The sequence below is a fragment of the Oryza sativa genome, chromosome 11, assembly GCF_034140825.1.
Source record: "Oryza sativa Japonica Group chromosome 11, ASM3414082v1".
NCBI classification, from domain to species: domain Eukaryota; kingdom Viridiplantae; phylum Streptophyta; class Magnoliopsida; order Poales; family Poaceae; genus Oryza; species Oryza sativa.
Window position 1 is genome coordinate 4,062,871 of NC_089045.1, and position 20,768 is coordinate 4,083,638.

The following is a 20,768-nucleotide window of genomic DNA, read 5'->3' on the forward strand; positions in this document are numbered from 1 at the left end:
TTTATCAAAACCAAGCAAATTTTAACTACCATATCGGGGTAATCGGGGTAATTAAAAGCAAGGGCGAAGTGCTCGCACGAGAGAATTTGGGACGGCGTGGACGCACGCGCGTGTATCCACGTCGCCCCCCGCGCGCTAGAAGGCTGTTGATTTTGGTGCGCTCTGGTTACTCGCCAGCAGCGTCGTCCGATCAAGCATCTACGATGAAGAGCGCTGGAGCTGGTAATTTTGCAAAAAAATCCTCTCTTACCTTGATAATCTTTCTTAAGTCCTCAATGTAAGTTCACTGCCTTAGGCCCTCTATATGACTGTCCAAGTATAGGACAGCGCCCTGAAAAAGAGAAAGTAAGGGAGTTTTATGAAAAAAAAAGAACACCCAATCCCCCCATTCCCTCGAAACCCTAGCCACTACTGTTCCCCCGTCCCTTCTCTTCATTTCCCTTGCCCTTGCGCCGCCGCCGCTTTGCCTTCTCCTCGCCGGCGACGACGGCTTGCCCCTCGAGCTTTTTTGCCGTCCATCACGCGAGGGTGGACGGGGGAGTTAACTTTTGGCTGCCCTCTACTGCCATCCAAAAACCCTAGCCGCACCGAAGTCGCCGCCTCCTCACAAACTCCTCTGCGCGTTCTCCTTCGTCCAGGCGCTGCTGTGGTCGTTGGTGAATCGTCGACGCCGTGGTGAACCTGCGGAGGGACCAGACCACGTGGGGCTCGGGGCGAGGTTTGGCCGTGACGCCTGTCGTCGCTTCGTCGCCCTCCCCCTGCCCAATCTCTCCATCTCTCTTCCCAGTTAAGCAGGGAGAGTGGTCATGATGCAGAACGAGGGCGAGAGGGTCGATCTGCTGGCCCTGCCACTCGATCCGGTGGGTAGACGCCGGCCTCCCCCTCCTGCGCTTCTCCTCGCCGCCGACGCCCTCCCTTCCCCCAACACACACACACACCATAATAATACTACTCCTCTCTCTTCCCAGTTCAAGTAGGGGTGGTGGTGATGGAGATCAACCAGGGCTGCTGGTGATGGAGAACGACAACGAGGTGATCGATCTGCTGGCCTATCGCTAGATCCGGTGGGTACATGCACTCAAGCTCGCCATGAAGGTCTGGATCAGTGATGTTGCATTGCCATGGGCTATTGTTGTGTTGAATTCTCCGTTGGTTAGTAGTTCTTTGTCTCTGTAATTCATATTTGATTCCTTTTGCTTTGTGCTCTCTTCAGCCGATGCAATCCTTCTCCATCTCCACAGTGGGTTGGCGCCCTTCTGCTCAAGTTTGAAGCTCCGCTGCCGTGCGGCGCCGACACTGTTTCGCAATTGCAGATCTGGCCAGCAACAGGTAATCTGGGAACCATCTGTCGTCGCCTAGCCAAGGGCCATTTGCAATTGCCTTGCCATTGTTATTTATGGTGTAATTTACTTAGGGGCAATGGATGTATGCAACTTCATCATTAATTGAGAATCCATATGTATAGGTATTTTGGGAACCTTTTTTTTTTTGCCTTTTCCTACTTCCACTTCAATTTTACTAGGTGATATTTTAGTTCCACAATGGTTCACCTTGAACTCTTTTTCTAAATGACAATCATATTTAACGAAACCTTCACTGCATGTTCTGATATGATTGCTCACCATCATCTCAGCCACTATCTCAAATTGCTTATTACAGTGGTCGGAGGTATGATATTTTGCATGCCTCTTACAAGTAATGCTATGGCCTATGTAAATGTCTGCAAGACTACAAGGAATCTGTGAATCTATCCTGCTCTGCTGAGGGATTCTTTATTTTAGTACAGTAGAGAACTGAGATCAGTGCAAATCGAGGTAATTGATGTTTACTCTCACTTACTACACATTTTATTTGTTGATTCACATTACATATATGCTTCTTTCAAAGAAATGAATGTCCCCGTTTATTAGAGATTGTTTAGGGGGGAGTTGTTTTCTAAATGCCTTTGTGCTTCATTTACATAAGCAAATGTTTATTAGTGTTGATGCTTCTAGCTACATGGTTGACAACATATAAAGATTACCTTGCACATAATGAAACTGAATTGGCTCTTTTTTTTTCCTAAAGAAACTGAATGGGCTAGACCTATTTTCGTATACATTGATATATTCCATTAATTGCATTTTCAAGTATACACTTATATTGGTTTCTAGACTTGATACTTGCTTACTAAAGGTTTCTGGACTTGATACTTGCTCACTAAAGGATTTTATATTGCAGAATTCAGGCTCTATTTCTGCTCCTTAACATCAGAATTGAAGTTATGTGGCAGATTGTGTTAGAACAAAAACCTTCAGAGAAGCTCAACATTTACTAATAGAAGTACGTTTTTGGACTTGTGATGCTTCTGGTGAGGTTTTTGGACTAGACCAACCAATAGCATTTAGGTTGTTGGGCTCGGTGAGATCATTACAAGCACTTGAAGGTAACTCTGTTCTTCATTTGGCCTTTAGGATTTGAGAGGCAAAAATCATTGACTAAAATTACAAACTGTAGGTCTGGCTAAGTAATTGGATGATTCACTGTGGTGCTGATGCAAGTCAGCATTGGTAGTCTTTGAAGATGCAGAATGAACTCTACTAATTTAGGGCTAAGCCATGCTGATTTAAACTGATATATATTTAGTGCTCCTATAGCAATTGGTGAAGAAATTGTGTGGAAGTTTCTGTTACAATGATGAAATTAAGAACATGTTTGGTAATATATAAATACTATAAATTGGATCTGAAACGTGTTGTGGTGAGCTATGGCACAAAATCCTCTTTCCATGAATTGAACACATAATGGTTAGAGGTCGGAGATTAATGATATGGCCTATGCAAATATCTACCAAGATTCCTACACCCATCATGCTCTGCTTAGGGACACTGCAATTTGCTCCAGTAGAACTTGAAATCAGTACAAACTGCTAAGTGGGCTAATTGCTATACTCTTTCACTTTCTACACAATTTTCTTTGGTGATTGACATTACATTTTTTATTTGTTCTTCGAAAGAAAAATGAACCTTTCAGTTCCTTTCCATGCTGAAATTTCATACGTTGAGTGCCAGTTACACCAAAAGAGCTGAATGCGTGGAGCCACAAGGTTGCAGGCAGGTCAATATACTTTGGAGCTGTGATCTGTTGCTCTGTAGATCCTGTGCAGTCAGAGGTTTGGTTTGCTTTGTAAGGACGAATTGATTTTTTGAAACTAGAAACTCAAGTGAATTTGGCACACACCATTATATTGTTCTTATTTTGCATCTGATTTTGAGGTGAAGTTCACTTGGTCAGTTAAGTTATAGCCACCAAAGGTTCCATATCAGATTCCACATATCTAAATGCTCATTTATATTACATGAAATACTTCATGAACCATTTGTGCATTTTGTAGGTTGTACAAATGGAACCTTCCATCCCATAATTATGGATATGAATTGGTAAATAACTCTGTAAATTAAAGAAAAAAATTCCTTTTAAGCTTTTGTACATAACTCTGTAAATATTTTCGTGTCAAAAATTACAGATGGTGATAGTAAAATTATATACAATTGCGGATGTGATAATATGCCTTATATAATCTTAGTAGAGCTTTTTGAAGTATGCAAATGTTTTTTACTGTTCAGGCTACTCCTGAAGTTCGAAGCCTTCACATTGGTCAAATGTTTTCATTGCTTTAGATTAGGTGCTCTCAGCGTCTCTCTCATAGTCATGCTATTTGCTCTGCTTTGAAGCTACATAGCTCTTAATGAAATGTTTCCCTATTACCATCTATAAGCTACATAGCTCTTAATTAATGAACGGTAGGGCGCCGCGAAGCGCGCCTAAAAGTCCTAGTATTTATTTAATGTGAGCATATATGGTGGAAGAGAACTAAGAAACACGCAGACTTTAAGTCCCACATGCATAGAAAACGAGGACTTAACTACCTATCAATGTCTGCATACATGCATGCCTAAATGCAATATAAGCTACATGTCAAACGAAGAGTCCAAGGTTATATGATGAATGATGATTGATATAGAATAGAAGGAGTATTAGTTTTGAGGATTTTGTAGGATCGGACTGTAAGAACTAAGTTAACCAGAAGAGGTGAATGGTTGAAGTACCAAAAAACTGAAATTTTTAGCAGAACTAAAAGTTACACAATATCTCCATCATATGCCATATGGAATCTTCACTAACCACGTGCATTAATCGTTAGCCTAAGCATCTTGCATTATATCTTGATCGTCTGGACGTCATCTTCTCCCAAGTTGACTCCCGATTCATCATTGGCAACGCTCTTCTGAGGCAAATCACTTACACATGCACCAACCAAGAAACCATATCTGAGTGCAAGTTCTCACCAACTTGACTCACTAATAGCAAATAACAATATTACACACTAGTATCTATCTAGAAATCATAAATATGAATTATCCATGGATATCTAAAGAATCGATCCTAAACTGAAACCAACACAACGTCGGTCGGTCAGACCGCTCACATACGTTGGTCTGATAAGCAACCACTTTGTTAGTAATTCTTGTTCATCACCTGAAAATTCCAATCATCTCTAAATCCACTTCGTCAATAATCTCCAAATATCAAAACCGATAATATCATATGCCAATTGTTCATTACAAAATAACAATCAAACACTTTGATTTTACTGATTTTAGAATAATACGTTATTGTAGGCCAAAGCCCCGATTGTTTATTATTAAGATGCAAATTATACATCGGATTCGGTTAACACATTTTTTAAATTGCTAAACGATATGTTTTGTGTAAAAACTCCTATATAGAAGTTGCTCTAAAATATTAAATAAACCCATTTTTAAGTTTGCAATAATTAATACTCAAATAATCATGTGTTAATGGCTTGCCTTATTTTATGTGCGCAAAAAAAATCTTCACCTTCATCCGAGACAAATGGGAGCCTTAGAAATGAAATAAGATAGAACTGTGCAAGATTATTTTGTAATATTAAAGTACATGAAGAAATTATCGATATGGTGGGGAGCACATTCAGTACTATCATTCTTTTAGAATGTATACTGCTTTAACATCAATCATCTCTAATTTAAATTTCTTCATATATTATTTTTAACCACTCTTCTACCACTAAACACCCTTACTCCCTCCATCCCAAAATAACTCAACCTAAAATGAGATGTGACCCATCCTAAGGGCAACATCAATGTTACTTGCCCAACTTGGTAGTAGTGTGTCAGTAGTATGGGCCAGGTCTACAAGTAGTAGTAAGCAATCATGCACTCCACAATGTATCAGCATATCAGTAGGAAACAAGGTAGGGCCAGCTTCAGAAAAAATCACCGATGGCAATCTCTAGCCGTGACTTATTTCCATGCATTTTATCAGAAACACCGTGCAAATAAGATAGTTTAATTCCTGTTACCCGATTGTAGCCGTGTTACCGGGCTGCAACTACTTACTAGTCCTACAATGGTTACTACCGGGTAATAAGTGAGTATTTAATGCTTATTACCTGCTAAAATGCTATATTGTGGATACCCTAAGAGTGTATAAAGTTGGAGTAGTAAATGGCTGCTATGTAGATATGTTGAATGGTCCAATCGAATGTAGAATGGTCCCACCACACATATAGATTGTAGAGGCATATGTGCTCGTCCAATTGAGATCCTCTGCAGTACTGCATGTGCAGTACTGCTCACTAACATGTGGGCCCCACAGGCCCTCGGGCCCACATGTCAGTGAGTAGTACTGCACATCGGGCCCACATGTCAGTGAGTAGTACTGCACATGCAGTACTGCAGAGGACCTGCATCCGTGCTCGTTTGCATGCATTACAAGTGTTAGTTTTTTTTATCTAGGAATGAATGCTTATTATCAATCCCTAGATCCCAATTTGATCATCCTCTAGTAAAGGTTAACAAGATCAATAACATCAAAATACTTCCTCCATCCCATTTTAATCATTCTCTAAGGGTGTGTTTGGATAATGGGAAATGAGAGGTGGGATTGGGATTGGGAAATGAATGAAGGGTTAGGATTAAATGAAAGGGGGAGAATGAATGGTTAGGATTTAAAGATGTCTTTTAGTGGGTGGGAAATCATTTCTCTATCCCATTTGTCAAACATGGCCTAAGGTTATTGAGGTTTTTCCAAAATGGGCATCATTTAATAAATGTATCTTCGTTTATTTATGTAAACGAAGAGTAAATTCACATCATTAAATATGTTGCATGTAACCAACTAATATTATTTTTTATTAGAGTAACGGTATACTACAATACTTAAAATATGAGCATGATAAAATCATGGGACATGAAGCCATGAAGCACCTTGACCTCGGGATACATTGTTTCCCATGGATACAGCACCATTTCAGCCCATATTACATGGACCTCTCTTCGTGATGCCTTCCGGACCGAATCACTTGGGCCTCACTTTGCATACGAGCCCATTCCATCCTGTATGGGCCGCACGTAGCCGAACTCCCAGTTCCAGCCCGTCATATTTAGGCGGGAAAAGTACACCGAAGGTCTCTCAACTTGTCGTCGGGATAAAAAACGTCATCGAACCACAAAACCGGATATCGTGGGTCCCTTATCTATAGAAAACCGGTTACAATAGGTCCCTCGGTGGTTTTGATCCCGATTTTATCCTGCGTGGCTGCTAAGTCAGCGTGGGACCTTATGTGGGTCCCACATGTCAGGATGCCACGTCAACGCCTTTCTCTTTCTCCTCTTCTCTCCCTTCTCTCTCTCACTTCTCTACGCTGCGCAGGCTAGCCGACGGGAGGGGAGGAGGCCGGTGGGGCGCGGTCCCGCGGCGCCGCCCGCCGCGCGCTCCGCGAGGTGGGCCGCGACGGCATCGTCGTCGTCGCCGGCCGCGCCGTCTCCGGCCAGTTCGCCACTGCTGGCGAGGACGCGGACCCGTCCTCTGGCGCCGCAGCGGCGGCAGCGTCGGCGGCGGGCAGGCGGGTGTACGTGAGGAGGTCGGTCACCGGTGGGGCGAGGCAGGAGTGCAGGACCGCCGCCACTGGGCAATCAAACCGATTTGTTACCATGGTGAACACCCAGAAGCGAGGTTCTCAGGCTCAGCATTGATCCCGTTGTTCAATGGAGGAACCACATTGGCGAGGACGAGCATAGCTTAGCTTAATTAACTAATGATAAGCTCGAGCTAGCTAGCCTATATATACACATGGCACTGGCTCTTGCATCTCCACACACACACACACATTCAATTCACATACAAAAACTAAGCTAGCTAAGCTAGCGAGATTATCACAGTATATATGGGATTCACGGTGACGAGGACGAGCAGGTCGCTGGTGGCGCCGTCGTCGCCGACGCCGGCGGAGACGCTGCCGCTGTCGGTGCTCGACCGCGTGGCGGGGCGCCACCTGGTGCAGTCGCTGCACGTGTTCGAGGCCGGCGGCGGAAACGGCGGCGGCGGTGGCGAGCCGGCGAGGGAGGCGCTGGGGAAGGCGCTTGTGGAGTACCACCCGTTCGCCGGGAGATTCGTGGAGGTGGTGGGGGCCGACGGCGGCGGCGAGGTGGCGGTGGTCGGCGTCGGACGGTGGCTTGCCGGCTGCAATGATGTGGTGCCTTGCCCCACCGGCCTCCTCACGTACACCCGCCTCCCGCCGCCGACGCCGCCGGCGCCGGCGCCGCAGCGCCAGAGGAAAGGTCTGCACCAGCGGTGGCGAACTGGGTGGAGACGGCGCGGCCGGCGACGACGACGACGCCGTCGCGGCCCACCTCGCGGAGCGCGCGGCGGGCGGCGCCGCGGGACCGCGCCCCACCGGCCTCCTCCCCTCCCGTCGGCTAGCCTGCGCAGCGTAGAGAAGTGAGAGAGAAGGGAGAGAAGAGGGGAAAGAGAAAGGTGTTGGCGTGGCATCCTGACATTTGGGGTCTACGTGGGTTCCACGCTGACTCAGCAGTCACGTAGGACAAAACCAGGATCAAAATTGTCGAGGAACAAATTGTGACCGGTTTTATATAGTTAAGGGATCCGTGATATCCGGTTTTGTGGTTCGAGAACGGTTTTATCCCGACGACAAAGTTGAGAGATCTTCGGTGTACTTTTTCTTATTTAGGCGTCACGTAGCCCACAATCCTCTTCCATCCTATCCTATATGGGCCGTATTTCTCAGATACATATGGGCCGTAATTTTACTAGCAGTACTGTTCTTTGAGGCCCAAATCACACGGGCCGCCCGTTTCGTCGCGATCACCACCACCAGCATCGCACGCGCGCACCGCCTCCGAAAACTTTTCGTCTCCCCGCCCAAATCCCCTCCGCCTCCTCCCCCTCCCAAAATTCCCCAACCCGCAACCTTCTCGAAGCTCCCGCGCGCGGCGGAATGGCCGCGCCGCCTCCGCCGCCGCCGCTGCACCCCGCCATCATCATCGATGACGACGACGACGTAAGCGCCTCCTTCTCCTCTTCCGGTCACCCCCCCTCCGCTCGCGTTTTCACCTTTGCTCCGGGAAACCCTAACCTCCCCCCCGCAGGACTTCGACTGGGAGGCGGCCGTGCAGGAGATCGACAGGCGATGCGCCCTCGCGTCTTCTTCCGCCGCGTCGGAGTCGGCACCGCCGCCGGAGCCCTCGGCGGCGGCCGGCACGCGGCAGTTGACGCTCGACCGATTCGTCGACTCCTTCACCAGGAGGAGACAGATGGCGGCGATGGAGAGGGGGCCGCCTGTGCCTGCTTCGCCGCCCGCAGCGGCGCCGATCCTACCGAGTGGCGCCAGGGGCCCCCCTGTGCCTGGTTCGCCGCCCGCAGCGGCGCCGGTCCCGCCGAGTGGCGGCTGGGGGCGCCCCAGTGACCGCGCCGGTGAGGGGTGCTCGCGTAGAGCGGACGAGGATGTCGTGCCTAAGCCCTGCGGCGTTGCTCTGGACCACGAGGCAGCGCGAACTTGGATTTATCCAAGTGAGTGTTCTCCATTTCTACCTGCATTTCGAGAAGAATCACTCCGTCATCAGTAGTTTTCTAGAGCATTTTCATTGGCATGCAAGAATAACCTGGTTTAGACACAATTAATTAGTGCATGTTTCAGTATTGGTGTACTAAGTATTTTGATTGCTCATTTGGACCTCAGAATCTTTTTTTTTTGTATAGCCTTCTAACTCCCCAGGGAACTCTCCTGGACTCCCTGTCTCCACTCTCCAACATAGATGTGCAAACATTCTGTTCCTCAGTGATTAATAATGTAACGATTCCAATATAAGCGAAACAAAAAATAACTTCTGAAACACCACTCAAATGCTCATTTCTGTTCTTGTTGTAGTTCACTTCTGCTGTAATCATGTTTGCTTTGTAAATAGTTAGAGGTTACACATAATAACTTAGCTCTCTAACCAAGGTATCAATGTGTCAGCTGTGTAATTTAAGTGGCTTTTGTTCATGTGTTGCAGCTAATGTACAAGTCCGAGAGTACCAAAAAAAATTTGTAGAGAAGGCTTTATTTACCAATACACTAGTGGCTTTACCAACAGGGCTTGGCAAAACTTTTATTGCAGCAGTAGTGATGTATAACTACTTTAGATGGTTTCCTGAAGGTAATTTTTTGTACCATGCTGGAACTTTTTTCCTCTTCTGTTGTAAATTGGGAAAAACCCTTTCTGACAGTTGGTCTTCTTATCTTGTAAATCTGAAAAAATAAAGGGAAAATAGTATTTACTGCACCTACACGTCCTCTTGTTACTCAGCAAATTGAGGCATGCCATAATACAGTGGGAATACCACAGGTATTAATTTCTTTCTGTAGATGTTCATGCTTATCTGGTATCAGTTGAAGATCAAATTTTCTTCTCTACCAGTACCTGGAACTATTGCTTTTTACTTGTTGCAGGAGTGGACAATTGACTTGAAGGGGAATCTAAGCCCCTCAAAGCGATCATGCTTTTGGAAGTCTAAAAGAGTGTTCTTTGTCACTCCACAAGTTCTACAGAATGATATACAATCTGGTGATTATTTCTCTTGTTTGTCCAATTGTCCTATGCTTTTAATATTTTTATTGGATATTTTACAATTGTACTTTGTCTTTGAAAGTTCCATGTGTTGCTTTATGAGTAGTTTAGAATGGCAAGTGGCAACCAAATATTGATTTATTTCTGGAAGAAACAGCATCACTTCTTTTCTCGCATAGTAAAAACACAGTTGCACTAGAGCTTCCATTGAAATGGAGTCAGCACAAAAGAAGGCAGAAATTTTGTGCATAACAGATGCATATAAAAGCCCACACATGACAAGAAGTCATGTCCAAACTTGTAGTTCATATCGCCCCTGCAAATCATGTGTCAACTCAGCTATATAATTTACTCCCATTTGACACTAGCTTCACCATTCTCTTCCACCTTTCATTAAGTATTATTACCTCAATTTTATGTTTGGACTGCCCGCTTCAGAAATGGACCGACCACAGTAGTTTCTTCTTGTTCCCACTATCTTTAATGCTACCATTTCTCTGAGTTGACATTGTTAATTTGGCTTTTGGCAGGGATATGCATGGTGAATCAACTCGTTTGCTTGGTGATAGATGAAGCTCATCGAGCCTCGCGAAATTATGCTTACTGTGTTGTAGTCCGTGAGGTATATTTGATACCCAAGCAATCTCTTTTGTTGGTTATCTTTCATGGGTTTCCTCCATATCAAGCTCATTTGAAGAAGATGATATCGGTAGGGTGTAAATGAATGAGTCGTTCTGACACCTGCTTGTTATTTTTCTACTTTTCTGCTTTGTTGACAGTTGGAGGCAGCTCGTGTGCCGTTAAGGATTTTAGCTCTGACTGCTACACCAGGATGTTAGTCTCCTCAAAATTAAATAGAAGTGCTGAAAAATGGAGATGCTTGCTAATTTTTCAATCCTGTTTTATTCAGCAAAGCAACCAGCTATACAAAATGTTATCAACAATTTGCGCATTTCTGAGTTGGTTCACTGTGATGAAAGTGATCCTGAAGTCAGCCGTTATATTCAGAGGCGCACAGTTGAACCTTTAGAGGTGTGCATGGACAGTGATAAATTTGTAAGTTGTCTATGCTGTTTCTCTCTTCTGAAGGGTCACTTGTTTCAATGCAGATACCAGTTGGCGATGAGGCTGAACAAGTCAATGATAAGCTTTTGGATGTTATACGTCCACATCTTGTTAAATTGCGTTCTGCTAGGGTCATTGATCACAGGGATGCTTCAAATGTATGTTTCATGCTGTCTTTAATACATCGATCATCTAGATGCATTCATTTTAGGTGAAGAATTTATCTACTTCTGTCCTGATGCTTTGCTGCTCAGGCACTTCTGATTTGCTACTCATGTGCATTATTAATTGCTTATTTTTTCCAGTGGAGTCCACACCAGTTGCGCATGTTAAAGGACAAATTTGATCAAGCACCCCCGCCAAATATTCCTTTAGCAGACAAAAAGGAAATTGGTATATCTTTTCAAGCTCTAACCTTACTTTATGGCATTATGAAAATGCTTTTGAGCTATGGTATCAAGGCAGCACATCAGTCAATCGAAGCCAAATATAAAGAAGGGTATTGCCTACACTCTACAAACACTTCTATTACAATGTTTCACTTGCATGTCATCATAGTGCATAATTAGGCTCCTAACTGTGGATCTTCTGAGCATCATCCCCTTGAGCATGAAAGAATATCCTTTACACTTTTACTGATTATACTTTTGCAAAGCAGTAGCAGCCCTAGTCCATTCTGTTTAGAACTTCGATATAATATACCAATATAGTGAGAATTCAGGAGCTTAGTCAGTTCGTTGTATTTGAGCTGTTCCATATACACTTCTGATGATAGTACTGTTTTTGGTAGGTTGAATGGTATATGTAAATAAGTACCTGAATGAAGCTTGTAGCCTTGTACATCTCAACAATATCATTCTTCCAGTTCCTGTTCCCATCCCATCTAGATTCTTTTATTTACCCTTGCTACCTTCTACTCACCAACTACTGCACCATCTGCTAGAGGCAATCTCATCCTCCGGTGAGCCATCCCTACACTTGAGCAGTGAACACACCCACATCTCATATAAATTAATTGATTGATACACTAGACTAGAGATCTCACCCTTTTTTTTTTCTTGATTCTGTGCATGCTCTACCGAGTTTTACAAGAAAGTCTTCCATGCGTGCTCAAATTTATCATGGCTTTTGTGTAATGAAGATCATGGAAGGTGCTTACAAGAAATAACACATTTTTGGAAGTAAAGAAAACTATGGAGAACTTCTTATCTCAAGGCATTCTCAGTCCAAAAGTTCGGACATTGGTAGAAGTGTTGCTAGATCACTTCCGTAAGTAACTTTCTCGTAATGTGGTACATATATCTTCTTTGTCTAGTTGATCAATAATTCTATAATGTATACTGCTTGCTATACAACAACCTACTCATTCTGTAGGACAACTAATAGCTCAATCTATCAGAATAAAGTTTAGTGCATCATTCCGTGGATTTGTATTTTTGTAAGAATAGTAACTCTTTTGTAGTATAGAAGTGTTTTGTTGGTGAAACTTTTCTGTTTAGTACTCCCTCCGTCCCAAATTATAGGGCGCCCTCTTTTTAAGGAAAATCAAACTTGGTAACTTTTGACTAATAACCATATTAACCATATATATGCTAAGTATTATGCATGTTATATCAATAGATTCATATTTTAAAGTACTTTCATGTGATGCTAATTTTATATTTGTTGGAAACATAACATGTAATATATTAATGGTCAAAGTATGTCATTGAAGACCGCGTAAAAGAAAGAAAAAATATAGGCCTTATAATTTGGGACGGAGGGAGTATTACAGTGACACCTGAATATTTTTCACTAGTATTCTTGCAAATGTGGCACTCTGTCAGTTCCAAAATACAAGAATTTCTTGGGGTTTTACTGAAGATTAATGTTGAGTAGAAAAGACTATGATGCCCTTTATTAAATGAGGTATCCTTGGGGAGTTGGGGGTGGAGGGTGGTTGGGGGTAATATGGGAATGAATGAGAGGTGGTTGATGGGACACACACTACTCTAGAAGTGCTTATATTCCAGTACAAATTCCAAATGCTAGAAGTGCTTACATTTTGAAATAGAGAGAATACTATTTTGTCTGCTTGAAGTCATTGAGTGTCTTTTTCTGGAAGATAGTTGGGGTGGACCTTACCAAGGGGTGAGGATTGTATTATTATAATATTTAATGATACCGAGGAGTGTATTTTGTAGCTAGGGCAGGAGGAAAGGCTTTAAGTCTTTGAGTCTGTTTCATTAAGGAGAGTCATGTCTGAAACTCTGAAAGCAGCATCCTCTTCCATCTGTATTTGTTTAATGGTACTATTGTCAAATAGCAGACAAATATTTCAACAACACAAGGTAGAGGTCTTTTTTGGTCATTTTTAATCTTGTATTTTGAATGGAGTGACAAGTGCCATGGGATGTCACGGAACACAACAGGTAGCACTCAAGTTGTGAGAGAAGAACGGATGGTCTTAGTTTTCTAACATCATTATTTCTCTATAGAGCACACTGATCGGATGTTACATGTTATTTTTTTTCATTCACATGATTGCATCACAAGATACACACACCCTATAGGAAGAAACTTTTATTGATTGACTTCAATATCATTCCGGAATTCATTTCCTTGCATGAACAAAACCAGGGCAAACATTGTGAAGTTTCAAGTTTATTTATGACAACTTTGATACTGGTTATGTTGACACAGGCAAAAATCCAAAGGACTCAAGGGTCATTATCTTTGCACATTACCGAGAATGCGTCAAGTAAGAAACTATGCAGTAGTCTTTTTCTCTATTATATCAATTTGCAAATTCTTATTTTACACTGAAAATTTGATGCATGCATAATTTTTCTGTGCTGTTCTTTTTGGTTTTGTATTGTTATTAGTTTATTATCATTGTTATTGTTTGCATGTGGGTAGCTTACTAGCTTATCCGATGATAAATATGTTGAAGGCAGAAGCCATTTGGCACCATGTGTTTCACAGGGGTTAATCTATTAGCAATTCTCTTAAACAACTTTTACTGAAGGTATCATGAGAATGGTATTGACGCGTTCTTAGTGAAATTGGACTGACAGGTCATTGGTCTTTCAGGGTTCAATGCAATGTATGTCATGTGGTTTAACTTGATCTATGGAACCACTGATTATCCTGTACCAATTTTAACAGAATGAGTACTAGATGAAATTGTCAAAGAGCAATATGTAGAGAATGCTAGTAGTATGCTAGTCAGATTACCATACATGTTCATTTTATTCATGCCAGCATTGACCAATACTCCAATAGTTACTTTCATAATGTTTATACATAAATGATACCACTCATGAATACACGATTCACATTTCCAGTGTGATATTCTAAACCCTTGTGCACAAGTATAAAATAATTTATAAATGGAATCAGAGGGAGTACTGAATTAATACATGGAAACCTACAATGTCAGGACAGAAGGAAGTTGTGTTTGATAACAGCAATAGCTCATATTAAACATGGACACCAAATGGATAGTTGGAGGCAAGTCAGCTTGGGAAAACTAAGCTTTACATCTTTTTGTCAACATCTTAAATCTTCTGATCCAATTTCTTTACTTTTCTTGACAACCAGCTATAATTTATAAACGGCGAATTAAGGCATACTAGTGCTGAACATGTCACTATGCACTGGATATGCATATTTTACTTTCATTTGTAGGGGTTGGTTTTAAGTCAGTTAGTGGGTCTTGCATCTTTTAAACAGTTCCCTATCAACTATAGCTAGCATTCATGTCTTAGTTTCTCTGTGTTGTTTTTAAGACTCAGGATGCCCTATAATTTTGTTGAATTTTCTGTGCTATTGTGTATATCTCCTTGCTCCAGCAAACAATCTGTTTGTTATTTTAGCTGTGCATCAGAAACAATGTACATTCGTGCTTTGCTTAATTGTCTGTCAGAACCAATCTATTATATGGCTTGAATGTTTTGTTATACTGTGAAACACAGAGAAATATTGTGCTCCCTAAGAAATATTGATGGTGAACTTGTGAGGCCTGCTGCATTCATTGGTCAAAGTTCTACAGGTATGATAATGTGTTATCGGTGATCAGCTGAGATTTAATTGTAGATCACTGATTTCATAGAAGTATGATTTTGAAACATATGATCTATAGTTCTTTACTTTTTATTTCAATATGCTAAGTTCTTCAATTAGAATATGTGTTCTGGTCTGATTTTCATTCTCCAGGAGTTTGTAGCATTTTGGATGGTAATGACCATACGAAATAAACATAGTGGTCTCCTACATTTTCCTTTATCCAAGTAGTTTAGTGGTAGTAATATTCTATGAATGGAGCATTTATGCATTTAAACATATGAATCATATGATGTGTTTATTTATTTCAAGTTTTTTGCCTTTAGGTGATCAACTGAAGGGCCAGACACAGAAAATGCAACAAGCTATTTTGCATGTATTGAACTATATACTCTGCTCATCCATGATTTGCATTTTTTTCTTCTATCTGACTGTAAATTGTTTACAGAAATTCCGGTCTGGGGAATACAATATTTTAGTGGCAACATCAATTGGTGAGGAAGGACTAGATATTATGGAGGTTGATCTTGTGGTTTGTTTTGATGCCAACATCTCCGCATTAAGGATGATTCAACGTATGGGAAGGACTGGAAGGAAGAACGAAGGGAGAGTTGATATCCTTTTTTTGGTTGGTGAAAATTGAAAATTGCCAAAGTGCCGCAAAAATTGCATTTTTTAAATGTATTTCTCTCTCAGGCATTGGTTACCTTAACTTCCCAAACTGGTTTTGGCTTGTAGCGGACAGGAGATGAAAGGGTACTTAAGTAAGCAAGGAAATACTAAAACTATGAAGAAGTTATTGCGTGATCGTCGCAGATTTGAATACCATGATAGTCCTAGGATGGTAATTCTTTTTATCATCGTGTTCATAAAGTTGCTTCTTAAATCTGGAGGAGCTAATTGCGTAAATTCATGATGCACCCTATAGGTTCCACATGTTTATAATCCAGAAGTTAAGTTTGTTGAATTATCCATAGAGAAGTATATTCCTTGCTCAAAGAAAAGCAAAGTTGATGTGAATGTCGCATCTCCAATCTTTAATAAGATGTCAGAGGATGATGGTCGATTGATTGCTCGGTACTTTGGTGCATGCAAAGAAGATTTCTGGAAGCCATCTCTTGTTACATTTCCTAGCTTCCAGGTTTCACCATGTGATATCTACAGAGTGCCACATTCGTTCCGAACAACGAACATGCTAATTGATGCTATGCAACAACTTCAAGATCTTTCTTTCTCTAGGACAAAGGTAGATTCATTGAAGATCTGTGTGACTTCTCTGTAGTCATTTAGAAATGAAAACAGAAGTCCTAAAATTTTCTGAACACCTTTTCAGTGTGCAAGCCCTTTGGAAGGACCTGCTGATGTACCAGTTGTAATGGATGAGGCACCCGAAGGTCAGTGCTTGTCATATCCTTCCCATTTTAGTTTACTCAGTTCATGATATTAATTTTGCAATGTTATCAGATTCTAAAAATGGTTTACTGGTTCCATATATAGTTTCTTTGGGCCTACGGTTTCTTTAATAAAATCATTTTTTTTATTTGAGAAGATCAAAGAAGAAATTACAATTTTGAAAGGAAGCAGGGCTGTTTAAAACTAATGCCGAGTAGCCTCCTATAGAGGTTGGGGGTAGTTTTTCCTTGGGTGGTTGGTTCTTCTTCCACCGTCGATGGCATTCTGTCAGTTCCCGGCAAAAAAAAAAAGGATTTTTTTTATTCACTCAGCTTATTATTGTGCATGCAGAGTTTTAAGCTTGCTCTTTTCTGATTGATATATGACATTCTAAACCTGTGAACCATTTATAGGCCTATTCGGTGCTGATGGATCGAAAGAGGTAATTCCCCAGGAATATTGTGGTTTGGAAGTTTTATCCGGTGAAGCTGCATGGAGTAAAAATGTTCTCGTACCAAGTTTACCGATTAAGAAATATCCTGTCCACTCTTTCTTCAGTGGAGATTATGTAGCCATGGATGTTAGCGGTTATGTCTCAATCACCTTTGTACCTGCTCTACCGAGGACATCTGAATTCCATAAGGATGCCAGGAATGTAAATTGGCACCAAAAGGTCCAGAACAAGACCACGTCCGTCAAATTGGCTGCTGACATCAGTAGACCAACGATTGAATTCGATTGCCTTGCAGGTTTTGCTTATTCAAGTAAACCTATCCTTACAGATGAGTTTGGTTTAGTTCCCCATTCACCTGAATACACTGAAAGATATGGCCGCACTGATGACAGACATGTACATGGAACTCCACCTCCTAAAACATTGGTAAGTCCAAAAGAAATATGCCACAAACCCTGCAATTCTAAACCAGTGAGCCCAGGTCTGTCAGGTCAAGAAGATATGGAGCTTAGTCCAAGACTAACATATTATATTGAAGAAGGAATTGTTCCTGAGTCTCCGATGCTTGAAGTTGGCCACAAACATTTAGAGACAGACAGTGCTGCAAATGCTGATTTTGTGCAGCAAAAGGTTGATTTTTCAAAATCACACAGTGAGGGAGCAAAGGCCAATGAGTTGAAATCTAGAAATGGACCTCTGAACTTTGAGGGGAAAGGGCAATTTTTTTCTGAGATATCCAAACTTGCTGTCTCACCAGGAGAGAATGCCCTAGATCAGACTCAAGCAAACAAAGAAGAGCGGATGCATCCATCAAATGTGAAAATACATAGTCCAGCTGCTCATACTCCAATGGCAAATCTACTATGTGATAGTTTCTCTGATGATTGGCAGCTTAGGTCAGGAGGGGACACACCAGGGTCAGTCCGGGAAGCACCCAAGTACAAAAGACTTTGCAAATATGCTGACAAGATCAAAAGAGTTTCCTCCATGTCTTTAGATGACAGATATGATATTGCTGCTGGAGGAAACCACAATTTTGCTACCAAAAGTATGTTAAACCTTACACACTATTAGTGAGTTGAGCCTCTTTCGTGTAATTCTCTTTAATTTTGCAAGTTTCTATTTAGGCTTCTTAACCTTATACTATAATCACAACTTTCAAATCTCTCTTTTTTTTGTGCATATATTTGATAGATTCCTTTTGATTCCAAATCTAGGAAACAAAAGGAGGGCCAAGATGTGTCTGGATACCTTTATTGATGATGAAGCTGAGTATGATTTCTAAAATCTTTTATATAATATTTAGCAAACAAACTAAAGCTGGTCCTGTAACTATTAGTAGAGCTTACCAATATGAATCATTGTTTAGATTAATTTATAAATGTCTTACATGCACTAGGGTGTCTGAAGATGCTGATGTTTCAGCGGATGAGGGTAATGATCATAGTGAAGATAATTATGAAGACAGTTTTATTAATGACCAGGCTACTCCTACGGGCCAATTTACCCAAAGCGTACATCATGGTGAAAACAGTGGTGACATGATGGCCTTCTACAGGTATTATTACTTGATCAAACAACACTTTTTAATTTCTACCCATGTGTTTGTTTTGAACAATCCTGCTTGTGTCATTCTTTCTGCCCCCCAAAAAAGTGCTGTTGGACATGTCCCTTGTGCGGTTGCAATTTCAACTTTTCATGGTTCGATATCTGTGAAGTCATCAGTACAGTCCCAAATTACAGTATATTGCTTTACAACCGATTGGTTGTAGTGGAGCTGTACAATTGCCAGTTGGGCTTTGGGCGCATCTGCGATTAGATTAATTTGAATAAGCTACTCAGTATATAATGCAAAAAACTAGCAGCATTTCTATGTTCGCCTAGAAGTTCTGAAGTTGTAATCAAGTATATAAATTTATTTAAATTTTTGTACATTGAATACCTAATGACAAAGTGGCTATTATGACACAAACTAGCTTATCTTATCTGTAAGAAGTTTGTACATCAGCCATGTTGGAAACTCGGAACCAGATAAATGTGGAGTGAGCATTATCCTTTTTCAGTTCAACAGTAGCCAAGATTTTTGTATAGATGAGCATCGCTGTGGCCTGTGTTCATGTTTCTGTACTTTTGATTAAATTTGCTGAAAGAAACTTTGAAACTCAATTTCCATCTGATGTTTTTTGCAGGCGGTCGCTGCTTACTCAGACCCCAATAGTGCTGCCCTCAAGGTACCAAGATGTCCCTGACAATTCTGCTTCAAGAAGCGGAAGCGCAAGTGCGAGCTGTTCTTCAGAGAACTTGCACAATTCTATGGAGACTCCACAAGGGATCCATCAACCACACCACACCATTGGCCCTAGTCCTCTAGGGGACCAACAAAGCTTTGTGGCTAGGGCCAGCTCAATAAAGGAACAAGGTGAAACAAGTCTAGCCCATTGTGAGTCATCCACCACATTAGACTGCAGAAAGAGGAAGCTAAGTTTCCAACAAGCTGCCTCCATCCCTGTTATAAACCTTGAACCGGAACTGGCACCGGCACCGGCACCACAACCTTCCTCACACATTACTACTGGAGTCAACAATAACTTCGTTTGGGACGACGATGATTTCTTCGAGAGCCTTGATCTCGATGCAATCGAAGCACAAGCGACCGAACTCTGGAGACTCAAGAAAGAACAATCCACACAGAGATCCTTTGGGAACTAGGCAAGCATCAGAGATAAGCCTTCTCCCCTTTGATTTAGGGATCTGAGATCGTGAGAGCTCATGCTGGTGAAGAGTCATTCAGAATGTTTTATCTAGCTGTTGGACCAGATCATCCTGGACCATGGTCAGGAATCCTGGGATGGCTACAGCATCAACCTACCAGCCCGATTACTCGTGGGCTTTTCAAGGTTTGAGCTTGCAGATCACAGTATCAGGCAACAAGATATTCAGGTGAACACTGTTTTTCCGCCCATAATTACATCCTATACCATTGGGATATTTATGGGGAGCTTGGAAGATCAGGACATGACGAAGCGAGTTTTGTAGGGGCATGGACTGTTAATATGAATGTATGTATGTGCATACATCCCGTACATATTTATACACCCTGTATCACACTAGTTTTCTCTCTGTAAATATAAGTTCTTTTGCTGTATACTTCCAACACCTCGTTGGATAAATGTTCTTCTGATAGCCTAGTGAGCAGTATGGCTTCTGCTTGGATGGAGCCATGGTCGCAGCTCCTTGCTGCTGCAAGTGCTTGCTTTTGCTTGCAAGGTATGGCATAGTATCTTTTTTTTTCTCGCCTCATGTGGTATATAGCAATAGTTGCTGGTGGTTGCTGCACAGAATCAGCAGGAAAATAGCAGTAGTAGGACACTATTATCATTATTCCGTACCTGTCAATTCCGTGTCGATCTTAACGTGCAAGGTTCGGCGACAAGCTCGATAGTGTTGTTGAAGTGTGAACGTGTAGATTCTGGCACATGCATTAATTCCCTCACGCGTTTCTTCGTCTCGCTCTCAACTGTCACAACTCTCATCACTACATCTATCAACATACCACAACACGAGCGCATAATATCTCAAATCTCTCGCCTCGCACGCAATGCAGGTTATGTTTGGCACGGTCTAGATCAGCAAAACAGTTTCAGCTTTAGTTTCAACTCTACCTAAAAAGAAAACGAGCTGGATAGAGTTCTCACACAAAATAAACTAAAGAGGTAGAGCTGGGTTTAGACAACTCCACAACTTCAGAGCTAAATTTAAAAGTTAGAACTCTACCAAACATGCCAGTAGTAATTTACTGCGCCGCATATGAGCTTAATATTTCTCTAAAAGTGTACTCAGGTCCCGTTCTTTTTCGAGTAAAATATAGATTTTACCTCGAT

General features: G+C 41.8%; 2 protein-coding genes and 1 long non-coding RNA gene across 6 annotated transcripts; all 3 read left to right on the plus strand.

Annotated features, from left to right (window-relative positions):
* The first annotated feature begins 421 nt into the window (after nucleotides 1-421).
* Nucleotides 422-3,235, plus strand: LOC9269898 (uncharacterized). 3 transcript variants are annotated; one of them, XR_010737689.1, is made up of 7 exons: nucleotides 422-860; nucleotides 969-1,095; nucleotides 1,214-1,329; nucleotides 1,415-1,465; nucleotides 1,660-1,814; nucleotides 2,221-2,425; nucleotides 2,497-3,235. It is a non-coding gene; the product is annotated as an uncharacterized lncRNA (long non-coding RNA). The 3 variants fall into 3 exon arrangements; XR_010737688.1 differs by lacking the exon at nucleotides 1,415-1,465; XR_010737690.1 differs by lacking the exon at nucleotides 1,415-1,465 and having other exon boundaries at nucleotides 3,051-3,235.
* Nucleotides 3,236-7,249: 4,014 nt separating this feature from the next.
* Nucleotides 7,250-8,127, plus strand: LOC136353971 (acyl transferase 4-like). The gene is made up of 2 exons (XM_066305419.1): nucleotides 7,250-7,643; nucleotides 8,111-8,127. The coding sequence occupies exons 1-2, from the start codon at nucleotides 7,250-7,252 to the stop codon at nucleotides 8,125-8,127; spliced, it is 411 nt and encodes a 136-aa protein (XP_066161516.1).
* Nucleotides 8,128-8,273: 146 nt separating this feature from the next.
* On the plus strand, nucleotides 8,274-20,032 carry LOC9272231 (DEAD-box ATP-dependent RNA helicase FANCM). 2 transcript variants are annotated; one of them, XR_001541033.3, is made up of 22 exons: nucleotides 8,274-8,383; nucleotides 8,472-8,892; nucleotides 9,378-9,521; nucleotides 9,628-9,710; nucleotides 9,815-9,929; nucleotides 10,463-10,554; nucleotides 10,712-10,766; nucleotides 10,843-10,964; nucleotides 11,042-11,155; nucleotides 11,303-11,496; nucleotides 12,139-12,266; nucleotides 13,680-13,737; nucleotides 14,954-15,030; nucleotides 15,368-15,417; nucleotides 15,490-15,655; nucleotides 15,764-15,885; nucleotides 15,970-16,287; nucleotides 16,375-16,435; nucleotides 16,847-17,960; nucleotides 18,105-18,159; nucleotides 18,287-18,445; nucleotides 19,077-20,032. XR_001541033.3 is itself a non-coding variant. In XM_015760032.3 (22 exons), the coding sequence occupies exons 1-22, from the start codon at nucleotides 8,321-8,323 to the stop codon at nucleotides 19,594-19,596; spliced, it is 4,206 nt and encodes a 1,401-aa protein (XP_015615518.1). In that variant the 5' UTR covers nucleotides 8,274-8,320; the 3' UTR covers nucleotides 19,597-20,032. The 2 variants fall into 2 exon arrangements, 1 of the variants encoding a protein (XP_015615518.1); XM_015760032.3 differs by having other exon boundaries at nucleotides 16,847-17,935.
* Nucleotides 20,033-20,768: the final 736 nt, after the last annotated feature.

Excerpts from the sequence above, each read along its gene's own strand:
- LOC136353971 (XM_066305419.1), top strand. The coding sequence starts at position 7,250 with ATGGGATTCACGGTGACGAGGACGAGCAGGTCGCTGGTGGCGCCGTCG.
- LOC9272231 (XM_015760032.3), top strand. The coding sequence starts at position 8,321 with ATGGCCGCGCCGCCTCCGCCGCCGCCGCTGCACCCCGCCATCATCATC. Across the intron at positions 8,893-9,377 it reads GCGAACTTGGATTTATCCAA|CTAATGTACAAGTCCGAGAG; the intron begins GTGAGTGTTCTC and ends CATGTGTTGCAG. Across the intron at positions 13,738-14,953 it reads CATTACCGAGAATGCGTCAA|AGAAATATTGTGCTCCCTAA; the intron begins GTAAGAAACTAT and ends TGTGAAACACAG.